The sequence below is a fragment of the Ictalurus furcatus genome, chromosome 2, assembly GCF_023375685.1.
Source record: "Ictalurus furcatus strain D&B chromosome 2, Billie_1.0, whole genome shotgun sequence".
NCBI lineage: Eukaryota > Metazoa > Chordata > Actinopteri > Siluriformes > Ictaluridae > Ictalurus > Ictalurus furcatus.
In genome coordinates, this window is record NC_071256.1 from 6,038,224 (window position 1) to 6,061,298 (window position 23,075).

General features: G+C 41.3%; 1 protein-coding gene across 2 annotated transcripts; it reads right to left on the reverse strand.

Moving 5' to 3' along the window:
• Window positions 1–3,714: 3,714 nt before the first annotated feature.
• LOC128620355 (uncharacterized) lies at window positions 3,715–15,315 on the reverse strand. 2 transcript variants are annotated; one of them, XM_053645286.1, is made up of 5 exons: window positions 14,919–15,315; window positions 10,125–10,244; window positions 4,838–4,957; window positions 4,699–4,720; window positions 3,715–4,240 (listed from the first exon to the last, which is right to left on the reverse strand). In XM_053645286.1, exons 1-4 carry the CDS (start codon window positions 15,235–15,237, stop codon window positions 4,701–4,703), a joined length of 579 nt encoding a protein of 192 aa, XP_053501261.1. In that variant the 5' UTR covers window positions 15,238–15,315; the 3' UTR covers window positions 3,715–4,240; window positions 4,699–4,700. The 2 variants fall into 2 exon arrangements, with proteins under 2 accessions (XP_053501261.1, XP_053501253.1); XM_053645278.1 differs by lacking the exons at window positions 3,715–4,240; window positions 4,699–4,720 and having other exon boundaries at window positions 4,735–4,957.
• Window positions 15,316–23,075: the final 7,760 nt, after the last annotated feature.

Consider the following 23,075-nt stretch of genomic DNA (forward strand, 5'->3'; position numbering starts at 1 on the left):
GGAGGTTTGGACAAGCGGAAGTGGATGTGTTCGCCTCCGAGGAGACAACACACTGCCCACTGTGGTTTACCCTCACTCCTCCTGCACCATTGGGGCTGGACAACATGGAGCACATGTGGCCGAGGTCACGTCTATATGCTTTCCCCCCGATCGCTCTGCTCCCACAAGTTCTAGCGAGAGTTCGCCAAGACCGTCTACGTCTGCTGCTAGTAGCACCTTATTGGCCAGCTCGAATATGGTTCTCAGAGATAATTTCCCTGCTCAACGGTACTCCTTGGGAGATTCCCATCCGCAGGGATCTACTGTCTCAAGCCGGAGGGCTGATTTACCACGGCCAGAACTATGGAAACTGTGGGCCTGTCCCCTGAGGGGCACCAGCTCATAGATTCTGGTCTCACAACCGAGGTTGTAGAGACCATGTTAAAGCTAGAGCACCATCCACAAGGAAATTGTATGCGTTCAAGTGGCGGCTTTTTGTCTTGTGCTGTGAGGAACGTCAGCTAGACCCAGTGAACTGCGCAATAGCTACAGTCCTGGAATTCTTACAAGAACGTTTCTCAGCTGGGTTGGCTCCTTCTACAATCAAGGTTTACGTGGCCACCATTTCGGCCAGCCACACCCCTGTTGATGGAGCCTCTGTGGGGCAACATCCTCTAACTTCGAGGTGTCAGACGGCTGAGGCCCATCTGCAGGCCGAGAATACCTTCCTGGGACCTTTCTGTGGTCTTGGAAGGTCTGTCAGGGGCCCCATTTGAGCCCTGAGAGTCAGCCTCTGAGAAGCTTCTGACTCTAAAGGTAGCTCTTCTACTGCCCCTGACATCTCTCAAGCGAGTGGGAGATCTACAAGCTCTCTCTGTTGCCCCCTCCTGCTTTGAATTTGCCCCTGGACTAGCCAAGGCCTTCCTGTATCCTAGGTCGGATTATATTCCTAAAGTGCCTACATCGGCTGCCCACCCTGTGGTGTTGCAGGCCTTCTGCCTTCCTCCGTTCCTCACACCAGAACAAGAGAGGATGCACTTGCTGTGTCCAGCAAGGGCTCACTGTACTTATGTCCACCGCTCCAGCCAGTGGCGTAAGTCGGAGCAGCTGCTGGTCTGCTTTGGCGGCGACAGTAAAGGTGATGCTGTGTCATCACAGTGTCATCACAGAAGCAGTGCATCTCTAATTGGATCATGGACATAATCTTTATGGCTTAGGAGGCGCACGGTCGCGCCATGCCCTGGGCATAAGAGCTCATTCCACTAGGGCGGTCACCTCCTCGAAGGCTTTGTCCAAAGGGGTATCCTTACAGGATGTGTGTGCTGCTGCGGGATGGTCTACACCACACACATTCATTCGTTATTATTAGCCTGGATATTCATTCCACCCCGGGCTCGAGTGTCTTCGGGCTTGGGTCCTTTTGAACAGGCCGTACCCTCGGTATGACGGAGTGGGTATTCCCATTCCCATACTGTTATGCTAAATGCAACGTCGAAGTTCCCTTTGAAAGGGAACGTCGGTGTTACACATGTAACCCTGTTCCCTGAGAAGGGAACGAGACATTGCATAGCTTTGTCATACCGGGGCAGGCCTGTGAATTGTGTCTTCGCTTTACATAATAGAGGCTGGCGTTGTGGTTCACAGGTGCCATATATATACCATGCGACATGCTTAATTGCCAAGTGACCTGATCATGGCAGACCTATAAGTAGAGGCATGATTTTACACAAGCTTCAGATACTGGTCATGCGCGCAAGGGCGTTCCCATACTGTTATGCTAAATGCAACGTCTCGTTCCCTTCTCAGGGAACAGGGTTACATGCGCAACCCCGACGTTTTCCTACACTACATGTCGTAATGTTTTATTTTCTTTGCAAAAATTACAGTTTTTATTTATTAAAGAATTACATGTCTTACTTTGTCAGTTTATAGTTATATACAGTATAATGTTGTGAAACAGAAACAACACATTAGTTAAATGTTGTTGCTGCCTCCTATATACGTCCACCAAGAAGCAGGCCTAGACTAGATTTACTGAGAATGCCATCTTGTCACTACAACATGAGACATTATTGAACTTGCCAGTCAGATTCAGCCAGATCACTATGTACAGTACCAACTAGTATGGAGGATGTTAGGACTGATAACAGTCATAACAGTAATCCCCCTCCTCCTTGTGCTAGAGTCCTTTAAGGCTCCTCATGAGGAAGATAACAGACTGAAATGTGTGTCTCTGAAAACTACCTTTTTGATAGTGTTCACTTCAGAGAAAATAGTGGAAGAACTACATACTCTGGTAATAAGCTCTTTTTGTGTGTGCTACTCGTGCCATCATGGCAAACGTTATCCAGTTGATTCTCGCCACTCCTGCAGGTTAGGGAGGTTGAAATACTAGTTAAGTGTATAACTGGGGTTCAGTGAAACCTGGATATCCAGAGTAAATGCAAATAGGTTTCTCGGAAAAATGTCCATATGACAGTGATATTTATTGCAAATACTATGTCACACACCACTTGTGACTTTGCTGAATGCTCTCACCATACATACACACACACACACGCACACACACATGCACACACACACACAAACGTATGTACACATTCATTCAGACACACACACACACACACACACACACACAGACGCACACACAAACATATGCACGCACACACATAAACGTATGCATGCACACACACACACGAACATATCCGGTGATTCTCACCACCTCTGGCAGTTACCTGGTGTTCATAAAACCACAGCTGCATACATATCTAGTGCTCTCATGTTAGAGCCAGTGTGATACACTCAGCATGTCAGAGTAACCACATGATTGTGGCCAGGGCAGTATGGGGGCTGATGGGAGAATGGCTTCTTCCTCTTTCTCACAGCATCAGTTAACCGACATTGTGCCATGTGCCACAGAGAATACTGAGTGATACTCCACATTTAACACGCACACTGCCATACATCCCTTACAGTTTTTTTTTTTCCATTTTATTTTTTTAATTGGTTACATGTATTTATCAACACTGAGATCAGTTTTTCAGAACTCTTCTCTACCAACATGCAGCTCAGTACAGCAGTTAACCTCACATCCAAAAATGCAGACTAGATCCATCTTCATTCGTTTGTTCGTTCTTTCATTCATTCATTCAGCTTCAGTGATTACTTTATCCTGCTCAGGGTCACGGTGGATCTGGAGCCTATCCTGGGAACACTGGGGTCAAGGAGGGAATACACCCTGGTATACACACTCATTCACACTTAGGAGCAATTTAGCATAGTCAATACACTGGTAAGTTTTTGGGAGTTGGAAGGAAACCAGAGAACTCAGGGAAAACATGGACATGGGGAGAACATGTGAAACTCCACACAGACAGTAACCTGAGCTCAGGATTGAACTGGGGACCCTGGAGCTGTGAGGGAGTAATGCTACCTGCTGTACCACTGTGCTGCCCATAGATCCAAACATGTCCCCTTATGTATAGAAAAAACAAAGTGTGTAGGTCCACAGCTAAATTAAGAAATAAATTCCGATTGACTGAATGATTATTTATTCATTTATTATTTTTTTACTATTTGATTTTGAATATATAACTCTGTGAGCTTTGAAAAAAATTAGCTCAGTATGTTAAAAAAGAAACCTGTAACAAACTATAAGACTATTATGAAAATTTTACCAAAGCTAGATTAGAAACACATTCAGTCCAGTCAGATTCAACAATCCTCCTTCTTTTATTTTTACCCAGTCAATAAAGTCACAAACAAGAACTTCTATAGCAGTCTTCTTACACAAAACAGCATGATGACAACAGCCTTCTAGAGCTTTCATTTCTTAACCTGATATAAGTATGGTACACATAAGATATAAAATGACACGTACACTCAAAATATAATTAGCGAGATCATCCATCAGCAATTAATGATAAACAATGAATGCAGAACAATACACTTAGCTAACATAAGTAAATGTAACACACATGTTTATGCCTGAATCTGATATTTAATTGTAAAATGTATAAAAATCACAAAAAGTCAATATTGTGAATCCCGTGCTGGCCATAGAGTGTATTTAATATATGTTTTCAGCATTATTCTATAATATCTGAGAATGTGTCTATATTTACTCTGGATTAGTTTGTTATAATGCTGCTATATTCAGTTTTCTGTCCAGTGGTGATCTGCTGCACCGGCTGTGTTAATGTGGGTCAGTAGAGTAGTAAGTGTAAATAACAGTAGTACCTACAGTGACATCAGACCCAATCTGAGAAAAGTCAGAACATGAAAATTATACATATATCACACATATAAAATTCTATGGCTTTTACTGCTGAAAAAAGCTTTTTGACGACACAAATCTCCAAATCTGACTTCTTTCTTTACACCATGTGTTGTTCTGATAGAAGCAGCAGAAGATATTTTCCTATAACTCACTGTTCAATGAGAGCATGTGTGTTACATGTGTGTTACCTGCAGAGTATCACAAATACAACTAAATCTCTAAAGGTAGAAACAAATCTGCTATAACTGTTATTGTAGAAGCCATGTAGAATGAAATGGAGATTAAATTAAGAATACAGTTGGAGTTCATTTTCCTTATCCAGAGATACTTACAGAAGTGCTGCTGCTTCTACAGGTTTAATTTAATCTATCGCAAAATGTGTTGTGTGTGTGTGTGTGTATGTGTGTGTGTGTGTGTGTGTGTGTGTGTGTGTGTAGTACCTTCACATCTTCACGCAAAAAACTGTGTAATAAAATACATCCAAAAATGTTAATAAATGTAATAATACAGATGTGTTTTTTCATTGCTGATGAAAAGTTTTGGTACCTAGAGGGAGGCTGCTGTGTGTTTGTTGTTTACCTTGTTCCAGTGTTGTTGGGGATGATGCAGGTGGAGAGTTTGTTGTTTTACTTTGAGGCGGTTCTGATGGAGTTGTTGTGTCTGGTTTCTTCGAGTGTGTTGAAGTTTCTCTTCTTCCTACTGAAAACACAAAACTTTTTTAAACTAATGACTGTTTTTATCACTGTTAGTAATGTGGCACGTGACACTGGAGTAAAGCATGCTCACAGTCATTAATGAAAACATGTACCTTTAATATCTGTTTTAATTATTTTATTTCAGCTAATGATGTTCTTACAATGGAAAATAATACTTCCAGTTAACAGACTTCACCTTGCATAAAAACATACTTATTAACATACATGTTTATGGCATGTACCTTATCTTATAAATAAAGGTAAGACATTACTTAAGAGATATCTTCATAGGGCTACATGACACCTACATAAACCCTTCATAACAACTGAAATGAACCTAAATAAATATTTATGAAGACATGTATTTAAAAGACTTCCTAAAGCGTCAGCTGATGTACAGACTGTGTTTATCAATGTTCATGTTAAGTTGATATAACACCTAGCCTAATGACAGATTTCTGTAGACATTAAATGGTGTTATGATGCTTTCCAGGTTGACTTTCTTTATATCATTATGTAAAGTGTGTTATGTAGATTTTCTCTGACTGTCAATTAGAGTGAGTTTGGTTTTAATGTTTCATGTCATATTAACATTAATTGTGATGTATCAGATATACATACCAAAAAGTTACATTTATTTACCTTAACATTAACACTGATAAAACAAAGTGCCACTGACACCTACTGAAGCCGTTATAAATGTTTATGTAGACTTGTGTCAGTTGTAATGAAGGAATTATACAGGTGGCATGTAGCTCTATAAACACTACAGTGTTACCAAAATAAATCATAGATTAGACTGAGAAATATTTCAAATCCAATCTGATACCAGTCCAAAGTTTCAGGCCAGTCTGATATCCATAATCAGTATTTACTGTCATTTATAACTTGATTTTAATGTGTCACAAAATGACTCGTAGTGTAAAACCCTCAGTTATGGTAAATGTAGAAGACATTTTGTTACATATGTAACTATAATTCATTTGAAGACTGTGATTTCTCTTGGATCATCAACAGAGAGAGCACAGCCTACAGAAACTAACATACAAAAACTCACAATCTACTGAATACAATATGAGTACAACATTTCAAAATGAATTTTATGCTTCAGTACATTTAATTGTAAAATCATGAAATGTCTGTTTTACTACTGACTACTTAGTTTCAATAAGAATGAATGGATATTAATATATATGTAAAATAAATGATTTAATTTCCATATAATTAGTTCATATGTAAAATACAGTTTGGAGTAATTTGAGAATTGGTACATGCAGCAAGCAGATGATTATTTTTGTTTGTTTATATTTAGTTTAGTTAGGATTGTACCATATTTTAGTGTTGGTTTGATTAGGAAAGGTTCACCTCTGTCAATATAAAGCTCACAGCTGATGGTGAGAGAAAAAAAACAAGTCATGAGGTTGAAGGAATTGTCCAGTTTTTCATGAAGAGTTTTATTTAAACACACAGGCACAGTAGTGGATCATCATCAGCTGGACTCAAACCCCTAATCTCTTGTTTCTCACTCCAGTCCCTAACTACTGTGTGTGTTACACTATCTTGTGATCATGTGTGTATTTTGTCTTTTAAATCCCATTGATCTACTTGTAGTTAAACAGCTGTGATTAGACACCATGTTACAACTACATCTGAAAATAAAGACCACTTGGAGAGAGTAACACTACACAATGTACAGATTTCTTTAAACTGATCTGTTTCGATTTTTTACAATTACTTACACACATTTCTCAATACTATGTTCACTTTATCAAAGTTCTTCACACAGTTGGCTTTACCAGCGTGCAGCTCAGTACAGCAGATAACCTCACATCCATAATGTACTATAACTACCGTAACACTTCATACACGCATTAAACCCAACTCATTCTACCAGAACTCTAGGCTCTCTCTCTCTCAACGACATATTTGTGTAGTATACTGGAAATACAACCTGGATTGTGCAGCGGTCAATGCAGGAACCACACACACACACACAATCATAACTAGGGGCAATTTATCTTGGTCAGTCCACCTACTGGTGTATTTTAGAAGGTGGAAGGAAACCGGAGAACCCGGTGGGAACCCACATGGACATGGGGAGAACAAGCACAGAAACTCCACACAGACAGAAGCCTGAGCTCAGGACTGAAGCGGGGACCCTGGAGCTGTGAGGAGACAACGCTACCCACTGCATCACCACACTGCTCATAGATCCACAGGGTTCCCCTTTTGTATAGATGGTAATGAATCAAAAACACAACAGCTGCGTGAGGTTAAATTAGAAATCAGCTGGGATTATTTATTTTTTTGTTTAAAAAAACATTTTATTATTATAAAAAAGTACCACTTTGCTTGGTTTTGCACTTGTACTGGTCAATATGTAAACACGTGGAAAAATCAGCTGTAGATACACATAGCTTTGTTGGAGTTTGGCCGAGAAAAGAATTCATGAATTTTGAAAGCTGAAGTTATTCAATACTTTTTGTGTCAAAGCACCGAAAAGTGATACACAGTTCAGTCCACATTGACTGATGATGTGTTAACTGTGTGAAGAGCATTAATAATTGAATTGAACTAAATGTAATAAACTATAACTATGGCGTAATGCAGGAAGTGAAGATGGTCACTGACAGAGGGACAGCAGAAGAAGGTGTGAAATTCACACGCATCTATTTACAGTCCAAAAGAGAATGAAGAAATGACGTACATTACAAGTTACTGGGAAATAACTTTTCTATTACACTTTATATGAGTTCTTGAAGATAATTCATTAAGACAGAGATTGTGAGAGTTCTCTAATGTACTAAATTATACACTTCATACACGCCTCAAAACCTCATTCTACCAGAACACAAGCAAAGTCTCTCTGAACAAGAACGCTTTATCACTCACAACGCAATGACTTTTAGCAGGGAGTAAATCCAAAGTACAGAAAAATTTAACCATAGAAATTCCAATAAAATAACAAAGATATGTAAATTTGACACACACACACACACACACACACACACACACAATCATAACTGGGGGTAGGTTATCTTAGGCAGTCCACCTACTGGAGTGTTTTTAGGATTTAACAATATAATTAATTATAGTTTTTCTCATTATTATTATTATTATTTTTAAAGTAACACTTTGTTTATTGTTTGATTTGGTTGAAAATGGACTTTTTTGAGTTTTTGAAAACATGATGTAAACATGAAAAATAAGCTGTAGTTACACACAGGAGCGTAGCCATCATTACAGATGTGCTGGAGGACAGAATGTCAAGGGTATTTTTTTTCTGAACTTTTTTGTCTAATTGATGAGTTTTATCTCTTCTTGTTCTTAATTGGCTTAATATGCAATTTATGATTCTGTACTTGTATGTTATATTGTATATTGCACTGTATTATTTAAATATTGCAAATTGTGTTTAGTGTATGTTGTATTACATATACATAGCACACAGTATATAAGATATACTTATATTCACACACTACTTTATTATATTCACTGGATTCACTGGCACTGGATTAAAGCCATGTGTCATGGGTGTGAGCATGGGCGTGACGTGAGTGACCAATTGTCATGGCAACATCAGGTCACGTAAAGACTTTGACACGTACACATATAGAAAAGATGCGCAAATTGGCCATGGCCAGTGAAAAGTGCAGGGGATGAATTTACATTTTATTAGAAGTGCGTGGGACACGTCCCCTGCATCCCCTGTGGATTCTACGCCCATGCCTAACACCATATCACTACTAGAGATTTACTAGTGTCACTGCCAGACTAATTTTAGTCTTTTTACAATATCGGTCTTCGTCGTTTTAATTTTAAAGGAACTGTTGTTGATATTGTTTCGGTCTTTAACAGTCATTGGATTTGCTTTGCTCAAGTCACTGCTCCTTATTTATCAAACTGAACAGCAATGAATTTATCCCTAAATCCTTCGTAGGAGCATTTACACAATAAGTCTGGTATTCTGGAAAATGCATTTAACGTTCGTATCCTACGAGAGCTTGTGGGTGTCACGTTTTGTGACGCAACGGAGATAAGGACGGATGCAATCGCAGGTAAACAGTTTTATTGAGAGACACAGGCAGGTAAATCCAAAACGTGATCCAAAACGTGATCCACAAACATGCAAGAGGTCAGGCGATCGGCAAACAGACATAAACTGGGCAAGGCAGGAAACTATGTCGTGGTACGGAAAACAGGGTCCAGATACAAAACATGAATCATAAGCTATGACTATGAACTGAGAGCGGAGAAACCAGCGTGAACTAAACAGATGAATCTAAACATGAAACGGGCTATGACTATGGTTAACTATGGAACGGCCTCTAAACTAATCGACTCTAATATATCTTATCAAATCTATTCTAATATTCCGCGCCGTGTGCTGGGAGGCGCGCGGTATATGTACACAAACTTAATCAGCGTCCTAAGGGCTGACGGCTGAGGGTAATTCAGACCCACGTGAAACAATAGCCAATGACAGAACATGGAGGAGACATAACACAAACATAACAAATGCACGTGTCGAAATGTCATGATTGTCAACAAGGGAAAAGCAGGTGCTCGCGCACCTTGCTTGTCCATGCGCGCTCACATGCTCTCCCGCGCGCTGCTTAAAGGGGAAACCGTGACAGTGAGTGTGTGTACATTTACATACTGTATAAGGAGACTCAATAACATGAACCTTGATTGACTGCCTTCATATCATATATCTGACGATAGGTTACTGATATTTTATGTACCATTTTTATTAAGATTATTATGTTTAAATTGTGTGTCTGTGGTAGCGGCAGTGGTTGAGCTGCATTATTGGACGATTGAGCTCACTGTGAGTTTTGCCTTTTATGGCGTTATGGGGAAAAAAGAAAACTACAAATAAGGCGTAATGCAGGAAGTGAAGATGTTCACTGACAGAGGGACAGCATAAAAATGTGTGAAAGTCACACGCATCTATTTACAGCTAAGAACAGAATGAAGAAGTGACGCACAAGTTACAGGAAAATAACTTTTCTATTACACTTTATATGAGTTATTATAGATACATTCAATAAGACAGAGTGTTTCAGAGATGTAATTCAGTAAATAAAGGAAATAATACATGTTTTTTTTTCCTCACTGATGAAAAGTTTTGGCACCTAGGGGGAGGTTGCTGTGTGTTTGCTGTTTACCTTGTTCCAGTGTTGTTGAGAATGATGCAGGTGGAGAGTTTGTTGTTTTACTCTGAGGCGGTTCTGATGGAGGTGTTGTGTGTTTTTTCCTCGAGTGTGTTGAAGTTTCTCTTATTCCTACTGAAAAGAATGACAAAACTTGTTAAAATGAGTTACTTTTTTTTTTATATCAAATGGTTATTCAAGACTGCAATCAATGTTAATGTACAAAGATTCATTGGTATAAAATAAAAATAATAAGATAAAATAAAAAGTGTGAGCACGAACAGTCTTACCATTTGTAAGTTCCATCCCACCATATATATTCCATATATAGAGAGAGAGTCATGTGAGAAAATAAGTACACACCATGGAAGCCCCAAAACCACAAGGAACATCAGCGTTTTCATTTATTCAGAAATATCAAAATATCTGATATTCTGTGGAAAAAGTAAGTACACACTTGGCCTCAGAAGCTAGCATTGCCCCCTTTAGAAGAAATAACTTCTTGTAGGCATTTCTCATAATTTTCCCCCAGTCTCTGACCTCAGCTTGCTGAAATTTGTGACTACTCTTCCATGCATTATTCTTTCAGTTGCAAGATGTTTGAGGGTTCTCTTGCATGCAGTACTCATATCAAATCCCCCACAACATTTCAATGAGATTCAAATCCAGAACGACTAGGTCATTCCATAACCCTCCATTTCTTCTTTTTGAGCCATTCGTTGGTGGAATTTCTTGTGTGCTTAGGATCATTATCCTGTTGAAAGGTCCACTTTCGGTTCAACTTCAACTTTCAGACAGATGGCCTCACATTATCTTCAAGTACTCTTTGATATGATGCAGAATTCATAGTTTAATCAATGAATAGAAGCTGTCCAGTCCTGTTTGTATGAGGTGCTTCTCCTGAAAATCTGTCTTTGGTAGCTGTTACTGTGGCCAACCAACTCTGTCTTTGATTCGTCTGTCCAGAGCACATTATTCCAAAAGGCCTGGTCTGTGCCTAGATGCTCCATGGCAAACTGTAGTCTTGCAAAGGCTTTTTCCTGGCACGCCTCCCATGCAGGTCAACTTTGTGGAATCTCTTTCAGATTGTAGAAGCATGTACTTTCACAACAACAGTTGTGACACTTAGTAGCAGACTCTGTGATTAAATTTTGGGTTCTTTGAGACTTCTTTTTGCATCAGATGGTCTGCTCTTGGGCTGAATTTGCTGGGACAGCCAGTCCTGGACAAATGGGCAGTTGTTCGAAATCTGCGCCATTTGTAGATTATTTTCCTTACAGTGGAACAATGTATTTCAAATTATTTGAAGATTTTTTTTTTTAAATCCCTTGCCAGACTCATAGGCCTCCACAACCTTTTATCTGAAGGCCTTACAGAACTCTTTAGCTCTTGGTATGATGACACCACAAACCTCAAAAACAAAGGGAACACCAGACACTAGATATGAGAGTGGTATAAATAAGACAGGTTCCACGTGCACTCCCTAAGCAGGTCCGAATCACCTTCACCCAATCTACACCTGATTCTAATTTTATGGATTTTAAGGTGTGATAAATGCAGGGGTGTACTTACTTTTTCCATGGGACTGATCTGTTATTTGTTCATTTAAACTGTGAAAATTACTACAAAATGTCAATTTTATGTGTCATTTGATAGTGTATCACCTTTATTAATAGGCACTGTTTCAAAGAGGGTCAAATGTTTGCTTGTCCAAATATGTAAAAAAATTAAAAAATAAAAAAGACAACAATTTCCATGTGGTGTAATTATTTTTTCACATGACTGTATGCTTTTATGAATGACACTCTACTATCCTCACAGCTATACTGTTCCAAGATGTTAAAAGAAAGCCTTTGTTTCAACACGACAAGTGAACCCCGAGATTTACTGTCTAATGACGTTGATGCAGCAACATCATAAAATTTATTAGAGAAGCTCTGGACACCTGATTTCCTCAAGTGTGACTCTTGATTAAGTGCCATGTCAACGTGCTGTCTATGCAAATAATCAAGACAGGCAGCTCGCTGGGATCATTTTATCTTTTCACATTCCAGCTATGTGAAAATATGAACAGTTTCTGTTGCATTATGTTATAACTGTAAAATAATATAAACAAATGTTATGTGAACATTATCCCTGTGGCTCCGGTCTTCTGAATGAGTTAACTTCTCCTCATAGGTCACAAGTTTAGTGGAACATTTTAAAAAGATTTGTTCTGTTTTACTCGACTGCTCAGGCTGGTAAATCTGTCACGCAATTCTCTTACAGAATTTGAACAGCCAGACAAGTCCTTCTGAATGTTATCTAATCTGTCTTGCAGGATTTTACACTCTGCTTTGATAAACAACTGTACAAACAGTTAGTTAATTAACATGGATAAGTCGTTGAATATAAGTAGAGTCGGCAGAACCACTGAACTAAGCTGCCATCGTGCTCACGGGTCACGTGACTCTCCAATAATGACTGTTTTTATCACTGATATGGCACATGACACTGGAGTAAAGCATGCTCACAGTCATTAATGAAAACATTTACTTTTAACAGAAACATTTTCTCTTCTTTATAAATAAAGGTAAACATTATTAAGAGACATGTTGACAAGGCTAAATGACACCTACATAAACCCTTCATGACACGTAACATGAGCCTACATAAATATTTATAAAGACTTATTCCAATAAGTGTCAGCTGATATAAAGACTGCATTTCTCAATGTAAATGTCAAGATGAGAGAAGAGCTTGTCTAGTGATATAGATTTCTGTTGAGGTAAGGTTGTGTAATGACTTACATTAGATCATTAGAACAACTCAGTTTGTAGCTCAGTCTCCTTCTGGTCTGTCTGTGTCACATAACGGTAATGAGGTGGCTAATAGTTTTATGCATGAGGGTAAAATTGTGAAGAAATGGACAAAGGTGACATTTCTGTAATGTGTCTCAAACGTGGAAATTGGACTAAATGGTGACATGAAAACTTGCTTTATGTTACATAGTGAAGGATTTGACGGTATATCGCAAATTGTGTAACTTTTACATCCCACATGTCCTCAAATCTTTGTAATATGGAGAGAATATTGAGAGAATTAAATGAAATTGGCGAGCTTACATTCATTTTAATTTCACAAATAATTGCACTTGTATGAAATATCAGAGGACGAGGTCAGAATGGAGCAGCTGATCGTCTGATAGAGCTCCAAGTATGCTGAAGCCCATGGGCATAGCCGGAGTGGCTCATCAGGAGAATCGTCAGAATTCGCGGTGGGACGCTCATGAATTGAGCTCATAAAATAAGCATGTGTTACATTATTGCGTGACTAATAACTAAAGTAACAAATTACACTACATTTGTATTTAAAGCAGCGCATCAGTTATGTATGCATTAAAAAGTGCTGTTTTCTCACGTCACCTGCCTCAACACCTCAACACACATGCTCGCTCTCTCTCTCTCTCTCTCTCTCTCTCTCTCTGTCATACACACACGTGCACATAGTCATGTTCTTACTGTGGAGATATAAACAAACCGTCGTCACATGTCGTGGCGTGAGGTAGCTGCCAAAAAGTATATTTCTTAGTGAAATACTTCATATTAGTTTGAATGCAAACAAACATTGTTTTTCATAATGTTACTGTTGGACTTTTTGTAGAAGAAAACTATACTCAGTAGGCTGTTATTTGTAATTTATTTTAAGATAACTTATATTCTTGTTGAAACATGTCAGTCATAAATATAACGGGATAGTAAGAACTGAACTGTCACTTCATTTATCCAAGTTCTTCCACCATAATAAAATGGGCTGGTTTTCGGAATTAAACTCCCGAGCTGAAAATGTGTCCCACTCCGGCCCTGCCCATGGTGGAGGTAGTGTTAGTGAGCTGGTTGCCATCGTACCAACGGTTCCGACCAGAAAGCAGATTACTCTCGCCCTGTTCAAGCTGGCATCCTGCGCCGAGTACAGTGTATTGGGGGAAACTTTCAGGGTCAATAAAACGACCGTCCATGGATGTGTATATGGTGTATGCACAGCTATTTAAGAAAAATGAATGCGGCATTATATCAGGCTGCTGAATGTAGCGGAGGCCAATGAAATTGCATACAGTAATTCCTTGCCGCATCTTGTGTCACAGGTTTGCAGTGCACTGGATGTCACACACATCACTTATTCTTTCCTCGACTGATGGATAAATTCTGTCATGTGACACTTTTGTTTTGCGTGAATGTCATTTTTCTCGACAAAAACTGTTTCCAAACTATTTTGTCGCACCATTTAAAATGTCGATATAGAGTTTATGTGCTAAAGTTAAACGAACAACGATTATGTAGAAGCTTGTGAAATTCTATCAATAATTTGCATTTCCATCAGCTATATCAGTAAACATTTTAATGCGCTAAAGCTTTCATCGCAAAAAAAAAAAAAAAACATGGATGGAAACGTGACTACTGACACATTTTGAAGCTTTTATAAATGTTTACGTAGGCTTATGTCAGTTGTAATGAAGGAATTATACAGGTGTCATGTAGCTCTATAAACGCTACAGTGTTACCAAAATAAATCATAGATTAGACTGAGAAATATGTCAAATCCAATCTGATACCAGTCCAAAGTTTCAGGCCAGTCTGATATCCATAATCAATATTTACTGCCAATTATAGCTTGATTTTAATGTGTCACAAAATGACTCGTAGTGTAAAACCCTCAGTTATGGTACATGGAGAAGACATTTTGTTACATATGTAACTATAATTCATTTGAAGACTGATCAAGTCTGTTTTCACTGAATATCAACTTTTATTGTGTATTTAAATGCTTTACCTTTAACATGAAGCTTGATGTCTCTGTATTCCTTCTCAATCCTGCACCTGTAGTCTACCGCATCCTCTTCTCTCAGGTCAGATATGAGCAGAGACAGATTACCTGGAGAATTGTGATTAAACAGCTGAAGTCTGCCACGGTAGCGTTCATCATTTAACACTTCTGTCGGACGTCCTGTTCTGTAGGACCCCCAGGTGAATATCTGAGGTTTGGTGTGCAGGTTAAAGCAGGAGCAGGGTAACAGCACTGAACCACCTTTGTATCCTGTGATATCTACATGTTTATCACCATAGAGAGCACAGCCTACAGAAACAAACATACAAAAACTCACTTTCTACTGAATGCAATATGAAGTACAACATTTCAAAATAATTATAGGGATGTAAAATAATCTCACTGTAGATTCCTCCTTATTCATTTGCCCACCTCTCTTCATCAGTACATTTTAGACTGAAGTTAATCAGGAAGAAAAAATCCACATGATCAAAGCTGAACAGGTCTAAATAAGGAGATTATACCACAAGGCATGACTGTAAACCCAGTCTGGACAGAAACCACATGAACTAAACACAAAGCAGCTGAACTAAGAACTGGATAATATTCTCTCTCCTTTCTGTAATAGAAAATAGAAAATAACTTCACTCACCTGCAGTGACGTGAAACACAACAGACAAAAGATACAAGCACTTCATCATTACTGATTCTTCTGCACACACACACACCAGTCTCTCAAAGTGAAATACACACACACTGTCACACTGCCTGAGTGTCTCTCTGTTATATAGTGTGATTATCAGGAAACCACAACAACCGCTGTCTCATTTCTGAAAATCTTTTAATCACTCTTTCCATGACCTAATATATATTGCAATATACAGTATTAATATTTATTCATATATTTTCTCATGTGGTCATTCTATCTTTTATGTATAGTGTCAACATTGCAAAAAAAAAAAAAAAAATGTGCATGATCTGCAGCATTAACTTCACTCATTTCTACACACATGAATTCTAGTGTTTACCAGCAAGTGGGTTTCCCTAGACTTACAGAAAATAATAAAGATAAATTTACCATGTGTGAGGTGAGGAGCACTTACAATAATCATGAAATGGAGTCGAAGACAGAAGCACATGCAGGTTATGTAATTTAATACCAAAAAACACCAAGTGCAAAACCCATAAACTTATACAGGCAGAGGTCAGGTGATCAGACAAACAGTCAAAACAAAGTTAAACAGAGAGACGAGGTCAAAAATGAGAACAAAGCCAAAACCAGAAAAATAAACACGATATCAAAGCTTGGTTTAGACAAGAGAGCTAATCAACTGAGTGTATACTTCTCAAAGACAGTGTGTGAACAGTCTCTATAAAGTAGTGGTGTGGGTGAAGGTGTTATTGGCAGAATATGTCTCTAATTGGAATTCAGGATGGTGAACGTGTTGTGTGTGAGTTTGGGAGTTGCAGTCTTTGTCGGCCATGTTTGTAGTTCGTGGTGCATTCTGGGAAATGGAGTCGCTGGTTTGCTGTGATATGACAAGAATCTGGTCGTGTGATGATCATGACTCCTTATGAAAAGTAAGATTAATCATGAGAGTATAATTGTTATCAATAGCATAATTTATTAGAGTTTAACCCACTAACCCCGTAAGGCCGAAAAACCGGCTTGCCCATCTTTGACCTATTCCCGTAAGGACGATATACCGGCTTGGTCGTCTATGGCAAATACCCATAAGGCCGATATAGCGGCTTTACAGTGTAAACATTATCCCCGTAAGACTGGCATACCGGCATTACTCTGCTATGATTCCTTACTAATTAATTTTTTTTTTTTTTTGACCCGGAAGATTGATGACATCATGACATCACGACGTGATTACGTCATTACGATAAAGATAATCCAAGAGTGAATGTTGTTGATAAACTGATGGTGTAATAGTAGAAGTTAACTAAAAATGCCAAAGCGAAAAGCTAATTGTGTTCCAGCTAAAGTTACACCTACAGTGAACACAGGTACATCTAAATCAGTGAAAAAAAAGAAAACATACAGTTACACAGGTGAAAGCAAGGATTCTAGATAGTGACAGCAGTCAAAGTTCAGGCGATGTTGAAACCGAAACTGATAGTGACGCAAACTCTCATGATTCATTTGATTTGGCGCTAAAATGCATTTATTCAAAGGCATTGACCACGCTGATGCTCGTATGGTACTTCAAAAAGAGTATAAGGATTTTAGGGAGCATTTTTCGTAATTTCTCTAGTTAAGAATTGTGCTCTAAGTTTAGTAAAAACACTGAACTGCTTCAATTTTCAAAGTAATATTACACAAATACATTATCATAAGTTGTTTCAAGGCCTAAAAATGTTAAAATTAAAATGTTGATTTGGGGTCAATTTTGGCCCGGGAACTCAAGGTTGGCGTGCTGTTTCTATGGGGAATATAGGGTTGTGGGACATAATACTCTGGGAACTAATGGGTAAGAGGGTTAAAGGGCTTAAAATGTAAAAAAAAAAAAAGGGGGGGGGGGTTAAAAATGCATAATTAAAATTTAATTGTGTATATATTCTTCTAGGGCTTTGATTATAGAGCTATAGCTAAGCGACTACGTAGCGACATCTTGTGCCAAAAAGCTGCTTCTACAGCTGATCTACAGATAATTGCTTATTAGAGATCTAAATCTACATCCAGATTTCATTTATTGTCTCATATACACAATACAATTATTTTCCTTAAAGCTGCTTTGTCTACTGTTAAAAGTCCTCTACAAATAACATTCAGTTGAAATAAATAGGACAATCTACTAGACAATGTTTACACTGCATTACTTTCTAATTCTGACAGACTACATAATAACTACTCATGAAAACAAATGCTAAGCAACAACGAGTGAAAACATAGAACTTATAAATGGGAACCAGTCAGGGGAAACACAAGACAGGTCTGTATAGGAAATCAGTGGATCAACCAAGGAAAAAATTCATACTATGAGAGAGATGCCCTCTGCTGGTCTGGTAGGGAATTGTTTGTGGTGACAAATATAAAGTGATCTTTTCTATTTTTAATGACTCTTCTTTGTGTCACATTATCTATGTAAATTGTGCAAAACATCAAACTCTTATATATTGTGCTTCATTATTATGGTTTCTATTTAACACACTGGGTTCAGATTTTTTATCTGTTAAGTGCATTATGAACTATTTAAGTATTGATTGGTTTGATTCACTCCAGAAACATTGTAGGATTTCAGGATCACTGTGTAGAAAACCGGATCTCCACACTAGCCTGCTTTACAGATTGATTTCATTTTTGTCTATAAAACAAGATGAGATGGGCTTTTATAGGAAAATTATGAACAACAGACTGGCATGATGCCGTTCCCTTTCAAAGGGAACTTCGCCGTTGCATTTAGCATAACAGTATGGGGACCGCCCTTGCGCGCGTGACCGGTATCTGCAGCTTGTGTAAAATCATGCCTCTACTTATAGGCCTGCCATGATTAGGTGACGTGGCAATTAAGCGGGTCGCATGGTATATATGGCACCTGTGAACCACACCGGCAGCCTTATTATCTTCAGCGAGACTGCATGTCTGTGGTTTGTGTAAAAAATTATAAAAAAAATTTAAAATAAAAAAACCTGCTTCATTTCTACTCTGAATTTCTCAATATCTCTAAAGTTTTCTATCCCTTTTTTAAACAGCAGCCCTCGAGGGCTCTGACTGTCAGCATTGTGAACATTTCACGATTAGGCAGCTCCGCTCTCGGCTCGCTCTCTTCTCGTCCGAAGGGAGTTGGATTTCAGAGCCTCGCGGTCGTGGGGTTTTTGTATGGATTTGGAAGAGCAGCCAGAGACGAGCGCTGCTCTATCTCTTGCTCTGTCTTCCGGGTCCGGCTCTCCGCCTGACTTTAGAGCTCGCGTCGCGACTCCTCCTTCCGCTATGGAAAGCCAAAACACCCTCGCTGACTACGAGTAGTCGGTAGAGGGTGCCATTGCACCAAAAACCGACAGCAGCTCTCAAGTATATAAAGAGCTGCTTGAGGTGATCACTAGGGCGGTTCAAAAGTTGAATATAGACTGGCCCGGGGAAGAGGAAGTGGCTCGTAGCAGGCTGGATGAGCACTTCGTCTCCAGTGAAAATAAAAATAAAGCTCCCTCGCACCGCACAAAACTCCCCTTTTTTCCGGAAGTGCATGATGAGATATCACGCTTCTGGAGAACACCATACACTAGCCGTGTTTATAACCCCGCAACATCTGATTACTCAGGCGTCATGGGGAGTGAGCAGCATGGCTATTTAGCGATGCCAAAGGTGGAGGAGGCGCTTGCGAGCCACTTCTGTCCATCAACGGCAGGTAATTTAGGGAGGCCAACTTTACCTTCTAAGCCATGTAAGGCCACTGCGGCGTTGGTGGGCAAAGCCTATGCGGCAGCGGGTCTTGCTTGTGGGTCCCTGCATACAATGGCAGTGTTGCAGGCCTACCAAGCAGACCTGCTGAGTGAGCTTGATACTGGTGAGGGAATTGGGCCCGAGGCAGTGGCAGAGCAGAGCCGCGCCACAGATTTATCTCTCCGGGCGACCAAACAAACGGCCCGCCATTTCGGCCGTTCAATGGGTAGCCTGGTTGTGGCGGAAAGGCACCTATGGTTCAACCTCTCAGGTATGGGGGACAAAGATAAGGTCTCCTTGCTGAACGTCCCTGTTAAACCTTCCGGCCTGTTTGGCGGTGCGGTCAATGCCATCATCGACAGGTTTCGCAAGGCAAAACAGCAAACGGCGGCGTTCAGCCAGTTCCTTCCCCGTTGTGTCGAGTTTGCACGGGCCTCCATGAGAGGGAGGCCAGCGCTGGTGCGAGGGAGATGCAGAAGACGAGTGTGGCGGCCCGCCTCCCCCCGCAGAAATCCAGGGGGACCGGGCGGCCACAGCCACAGCCTGCTAAGAGGCCTGATCTAAGAATGATCATAAAAGCAAAGCAGGCAATGAAGGAACGGTCCTGATGGGCCACGGAAGGACGTATCACGGGACATGAGGTTGCTAGCGCAGTTAGCCCCCAGTGCTACTGTAGGGCCTGCCCTGGCCAAGGCCATTCCCCGTTTTCAGTCTTCTCTGGTCAGTGACCATCACAGGGCAACGGAAATATGATGCTTTCCCTCCAACGAAATGTGGATAAGCTAACATCGGTGAAAGACCATTTGGCAGCGTGGAAACTATTGCCAAATGTGTCTCCATGGGTTCTGTCTACCATAGAAAAGGGTTACCAGGTCCAGCTCAGAGCTCGAGCCCCCGGTTCAGAGGTGTGCTCACCACAGTTGTCAGCACAGAGCAGAGCCCAATGTTAGCGCATTAAGTAAGTTCCCTTTTGGACAAAGTGGCCATAGAACATGTACCCCGTTCCCTAAGGGAGGGAGGTTTTTACAGCCATTATTTCCTGGTCCGCAAAAAAGATGGGAGTACGCGGCCAATTTTAGATCTGCATCATCTGAACCGTACTCTTCGGACATAGAGGTTCAAGATGCTGACGCTCAAACTTATCGTGCCACAGATTCAGTCCGAGGACTGGTTTGTGACTATAGATCTGAAAGATGCATATTTCCACATAGGAATATCGCCCAGTCACAGGAAGTTCCTGAGGTTTGCGTTTGGAGAAAACACATACCAATTTCGGGTTCTTCCCTTCGGGCTAGCTTTATCCCCTCGCTCCTTCACAAAGTGCATGGGTGCTGCTCTGGCACCCTTGCGACTCCAGGGCATCTGTACTAAACTACCTGGACGACCAGTTAATTCTAGCACGATCCAGGGAACAAGCGGTTCAACATCGAGAAGTTGTTCTCGCCCACATGAGGAGCTTGGGGCTCAGGTTGAACCTCAAGAAAAGTATGCTTTCTCCAGTGCAGAGGACAACTTTTCTAGGGGTTATATGGGATTCTACTACGATGAGGGCATTTCTATCCACAACACGCGTACAATCAATCCTATCAACTTTGAGCAAGATAAAGCTAGGTCTGGGCATCCCCTCCAGGCTTTACGAGAGGCTGTTGGGCCTTATGGCAGCTGCAGCCAACATCATACCATTGGGCCTATTGCACATGAGACCGTTTCAGTGGTGGCTGAAAAGTCGGGGGTTTCATACGAGGATGAAACCTCTGAGAGTAATCAGTGTCACGCGGCGATGCCTACGTGCTCTGAGTATTTGGAGGTGCCCGCAGTTCCTAGCCTCGGGTCACACTCTAGTGGCGTCTCCTTACCGCAAGACGGTAATGACAGACATGTCCCTCACGGGCTGGGGTGCAGTCTTAAATGGCTGTCCAGCTCATGGTCTTTGGAGCGGCCCTCATCTGGATTGGCATATAAATCGCCTAGAGATGTGGGCCGTATTCCTAGCACTGAAGTTCTTTTTTCCTCAGTTGAGAGGTCACAATGTGCTAGTTGTTTCAGACAACATAGCGGTGGTCTCATATATCAACCACCAGGGAGGGTTACGTTCACGCCCCCTGTTCAGGCAGGCGCAACTAATCCTTCTCTGGGCAGAGGGAAAGTTCTTGTCAGTGAGTGCAATGTACATTCTGGGCATCCGGAATGTAGGGGCAGACATCCTGTCGAGGCAGGGGCTGAGGCCCGGGGGTTGGTGGCTCCATCCACAAGTGGTGGAGTCCATATGGTGGAGGTTTGGACAAGCGGAAGTGGATGTGTTCGCCTCCGAGGAGACAACACACTGCTCACTGTGGTTCGCCCTCACTCCTCCTGCACCATTGGGGCTGGACACCATGGAGCACATGTGGCCGAGGTCACGTCTATATGCTTTCCCCCCGATCGCTCTGCTCCCACAAGTTCTAGCGAGAGTTCGCCAAGACCGTCTACGTCTGCTGCTAGTAGCACCTTATTGGCCAGCTCGAATATGGTTCTCGGAGATAATTTCCCTGCTCAACGGTACTCCTTGGGAGATTCCCATCCGCAGGGATCTACTGTCTCAAGCCGGAGGGCTGATTTACCACGGCCAGAACTATGGAAACTGTGGGCCTGTCCCCTGAGGGGCACCAGCTCATAGATTCTGGTCTCACAACCGAGGTTGTAGAGACCATGTTAAACGCTAGAGCACCATCCACAAGGAAATTGTATGCGTTCAAGTGGCGGCTTTTTGTCTTGTGCTGTGAGGAACGTCAGCTGGACCCAGTGAACTGCGCAATAGCTACAGTCGTGGAGTTCTTACAAGAACGTTTCTCAGCTGGGTTGGCTCCTTCTACAATCAGGGTTTACGTGGCCACCATTTCGGCCAGCCACACCCCTGTTGATGGAGCCTCTGTGGGGCAACATCCTCTAACTTTGAGGTGTCAGACGGCTGAGGCCCATCTGCAGGCCGCGAATACCTTCCTGGGACCTTTCTGTTGTCTTGGAAAGTCTGTCAGGGGCCCCATTTGAGCCCTTAGAGTCAGCCTCTGAGAAGCTTCTGACTCTAAAGGTAGCTCTTCTACTGCCCCTGACATCTCTCAAGTGAGTGGGAGATCTACAAGCTCTCTCTGTTGCCCCCTCCTGCTTTGAATTTGCCCCTGGACTAGCCAAGGCCTTCCTGTATCCTAGGCCGGATTATATTCCCAAAGTGCCTACATCGGCTGCCCACCCTGTGGTGTTGCAGGCCTTCTGCCCTCCTCCGTTCCTCACACCGGAACAAGAGAGGATGCACCTGCTGTGTCCAGTAAGAGCTCTCTGTACTTATGTCCACCGCTCCAGCCAGTGGCGTAAGTCGGAGCAGCTGCTGGTCTGTTTTGGCGGCGACAGTAAAGGTGATGCTGTGTCATCACAGAAGCAGTGCATCTCTAATTGGATATTGGACATAATCTCTATGGCTTAGGAGGCGCGCGGTCGCGCCATGCCTCTGGGCATAAGAGCTCATTCCACTAGGGTGGTCACCTCCTCGAAGGCTTTGTCCAAAGGGGTATCATTACAGGATGTGTGTGGTGCTGCAGGATCGTCTACACCACACACATTCATTCGTTATTATTAGCCTGGATATTCATTCCACCCCAGGCTCGAGTGTCTTCGGGCTTGGGTCCTTTTGAACAGGCCGTACCCTCGGTATGACAGAGTGGGTATTCCCATTCCCATACTGTTATGCTAAATGCAACGTCGCAGTTCCCTTTGAAAGGGAACGTCGGGGTTACGCATGT